Below are 3,947 nucleotides of genomic sequence, written 5' to 3' on the forward strand. Positions count from 1 at the left end.
CATCCAATTCGGTCCAAAAATATTCGGTTATCATTGATCGTTCAGACAGAAAGATTATGAAGACCATAAATTGGACGTTGCGCTCTTAAAGTTGGCGCCACCGACTCCGAATTTCGTTAGTAAATTTTAATAATTTCGACTCGTTGTTGGATCGTATATATTTCCGAGATGAAATGGCAAACCTTGTTGTCCCTATCGGTCTACTTTTGTAGCGTCTCTATTGAAAAACCTTGGATCTGATGCTTTCCTTATATTCAAGAGTTTCCCTAACTTCTCTCAGCAGCCAATGAGGTTGAAAATATGAAGGTCTTTATCAGAGCAACGATATTTTTTTTAGAATATTTCCCAACACATCCTCACCCAAAATACAAATTTTTATTCAACTAATATTGTCCAATTTAACTTTTATTAAATCCTTTTCTACATAAACTAAAACAAAAATGATTGGTCACAAAAATGCGTAACTTTTGAGAACTCAAAAATCTTCTGCGAACAATCGCAAATCGCCCACCTGCAACCACTGTGCAGCAACTTCATTATCGCCATTGCAGTTTTGTTACCAAATCACCCGCGTCAATCGGTCCGCATTGAATGCAGCTGTCACAAATCGGATTATTTCTGTCAAACTCTTGACATGGGTGTGTTGCAGCGGATTTACGCATGCGTGGCAAGTGGGCGTAGGCAAGAGAAAAATTGGTCATTTAATTGCATACAACTACATGAGATATTTCATAGTGCAACTTTTAATATTTAATTATTTTGCGTTGGTTATTGCGGCCAAAAAAATTTCAAATGGCTTTGTGTTTGTCCAATGCGTTAATTATTATTTATTGACAAGTTAATTACAAAAATATTTTTGGGTGCAATAATTGGGCATAAAATTCAGGTTGGTAGTCAAGTATGCAATTGCGATCGGAATTTGGATTAGCATGGATACAGTTCAAATCGAATGTTTGATTTTTAGGAAAAACAAGGGATTGTCTGTCGACCATTTTTGTCAGAAAATAGTGCCGAAACTAAATTTTAAAATCATTTTTTGAAAATTTTCGAAGATTTATCCAAAAAATTAGACTTTATTTGAAGTAGTAATCTACATAATTTCAATACTATTATTCACCACAAATGGTGACTTTAAAATATTATTTATTTAACTATTAGTAATCTACTTCATCCTCCTCTAAAGAATGTCCCTCAGCATCATATTCCTCGTGTTCATCGTGCTCATCAGCTTCACTGTCTTCATCGCCTTTGCCCTCATATTCATTCTCTAATTCACCCTCTTGCGTATTCCCACGCTCTCCTTTATGCTCTTTATGCTCTTCGTAATCCTCGGTATCGCTATCATTCTCATCCTCATAGTAAACAGTGTCATTATTTTCCATAACCGGATGCTGCACCACAAACGGAAAGTACCGTAAAGGCGGAGGAGTCGCTGCATGATTTTGCAACGGCGTATACGAGACTGGCTGATGACCGTGAACCGTTGTACCGAGACCATTAGATGAAACCTCAGCCTGAAACCCGTTCTCATGATCTGCCGTATATTTGACCACACGCAAGTTGCCATCTGGATCCACAACGCTGCGCACACGTTTTCGTTATATTTGCAATTTTTGGTCCGATGTGTGTGGCAAACATCAAAAATGAGAAACAAAAGCAAAAATATATATAATAAATACTCGTACTCAAACCAAAAAATATAAATCAATTCACTGTCGATCAACTGGTTGACTACGCACCTGTACGAACCCCACACCGCATCGCCGTCGCGCGTCTCTTGACGATTCTGCAATAGACGCGCCTGAGCATCCTCCACGCCGTAAGCGAATTCATAGGCCGGTTTGGCAATGAAGTCCACACGCGCTCCACCACCGCCACCAGCACCGACGCCGCTGCCGACAAGCCCATCATGCACGATTATCTTCTGCTCGGGTCCGGTGACTGGACCAGAAAAACGCGTATATGAGTAACCAACTGCCTGGCAAACAGGTGGCATCGCCACAAATAATAATCCGACGAGTGACAGTGTGGCGAGACACGCAATCGGCGGCAGTAGTAGACGCATCTGCAGACGTTGTGGCATCACAACAATGCGGAACTGGAAATTCGACATTTCGCTAAGCGAAGATTGCAGACATTTTTGTTGGAATTGTTGTTGTTGCTTCTGTGATTTCAGTGTTTGTTGTTGCGGTTCGTTCATCTTTCTATTTGCATGCGTGAAACGCGCCATTTCTGTTTCTTCTGTTGCGTGACGCAGTGCTGTGTGGACAGTTGTCAACGGTCGTCTTTGCATTTTGAAATGCGTAGCGGAATTATTTGCATTTACTGACACTTCTCACAGTTTACTTTGGCACATCAATTTCAATTGCTACTGTGTGTTTATAGGCCTTCACTTGTGGTATGCAAATATAATTTAAGCTCTTCACAACTTCATGTCGAATTCTGCACTCTTCTGGAAGTGGCTCATGCAAACTAAGCTCGCCTTTTCACACTTTTTGCTTATTTATAAGATTCGTTTCGGTCAATCAGGAAGTTGTGACATTTTTCGTTTGTTTATTGAATTTTATTTTCAATTACCGCAAGAAATTTGAAAATAATTGAAATCGCATGCCTCACTGATCAATATTGGAAGCTCAGCGAGCTTGTTATTAAACAATCTTCCAGTTGCCAGGGAAATAGTGCAGGGGTGCGGAGACAAGCGGATTAAATATGCGACAAACCAAAGCACTGGAATTGAGATTCGTTGTAAATAAGTGAGCTGGAATCATGACCATCACAAGTTAAGACACGGGTTCGGGCCTTTGTTTTTGTTTTACCGACGGTTGCTATTCGATACAACTGAAAAGTTATCGAAAATCTTCTAAAACCGTTATCGAACTTTCCAACTTTCAATTACCGAACACCAAAGTGGTTCTGCCGAAGTCTAAAATGGCGCAGAAGTCATTTCATAAGATCGAAAATTCACGTTACTTCGGGAAAATTCACGTTACTTCGGAGTAAAGTCAAGACTTTATTCAAGCTACACGTTTAGTAGAACCCTGATTTGTGAGCTAGTTCTAGCCCAGTTTATAATACAGTTCATAATAATGTATGTATTTCGTAAGGTTATGCCACTATGTTTGATTAGCTTTTATCCTTTCATCTTCTTGAAGTATATCAAAATCGGGTAATCGAATTGAATCGTATCGGACTTAAGGTTCGGGTTCATAGCTTTCCTGATTATATTCGGATTGCAAAAGTTTTTTGTATATTTAACAACAATCAGAATCAGTTCCAAAACTTCGTGTGTTTCGCAGTATCTTTTAATAAAATTTTTTGAAAGGTTCCTCAAATTCTACCATTTCGGACTTACCTTTGTTTGAACGCCAATTTCGCTTCGGTTTCGTTTGAAACTCTCTATAAGGCCTCCACGAAATGCAAAGATCTCGACCGATCTGCATTCTAGGATAGTTTATGTATAGAACAAACTGAAAAGTAGCTCCGTCTTCTCGAAAGTTTTGTTAACAAATCTAAATGTTTCAACCCCCTAACCAAAGAAACCATCCTTGTTCAGAGTTGAGCCCAAATTTTTTTACTTAAAACACTACAAAATTTCAAAAACTCTCGAAAATTATGACTCTTTATATAAATAAGGTAATTGATTTTTAAAGATGGAATCGTGAACTTGACAGTGCAATTGCTTCAACTGCTAAGATGCTGAGATATCTTTAATGTTGGAGAATACTTTAAACCTAAATTTTTTGTTCGAAAAGGCATCTAAGACTTAAAAATACCATGTCTACCAAATTGAACACGAAACTATTTTTTGTTTGTGTAATATGCACGCTATTAATTGTAAGTACATGTAATTAAGCTTCGTAGGAGGTAAACCGAACAACTTTGAACTCTGATTTGAAATTCCGCAACTTTTTTCATTCTCGTTGAAATAATACCAACTCTTTGAACCG

At 38.4% G+C, this 3,947-nt stretch overlaps 1 protein-coding gene across 1 annotated transcript; it reads right to left on the bottom strand.

Annotated features, from left to right (window-relative positions):
- Window positions 1-1,139: 1,139 nt before the first annotated feature.
- On the bottom strand, window positions 1,140-2,561 carry LOC105220828 (uncharacterized). The gene is made up of 2 exons (XM_011197354.2): window positions 1,740-2,561; window positions 1,140-1,581 (listed from the first exon to the last, which is right to left on the bottom strand). Exons 1-2 carry the CDS (start codon window positions 2,291-2,293, stop codon window positions 1,155-1,157), a joined length of 981 nt encoding a protein of 326 aa, XP_011195656.2. The 5' UTR covers window positions 2,294-2,561; the 3' UTR covers window positions 1,140-1,154.
- Between the last annotated feature and the right edge of the window lie 1,386 nt (window positions 2,562-3,947).

This window comes from Zeugodacus cucurbitae, chromosome 4 (assembly GCF_028554725.1).
Source record: "Zeugodacus cucurbitae isolate PBARC_wt_2022May chromosome 4, idZeuCucr1.2, whole genome shotgun sequence".
In the NCBI taxonomy this organism is placed as follows: domain Eukaryota; kingdom Metazoa; phylum Arthropoda; class Insecta; order Diptera; family Tephritidae; genus Zeugodacus; species Zeugodacus cucurbitae.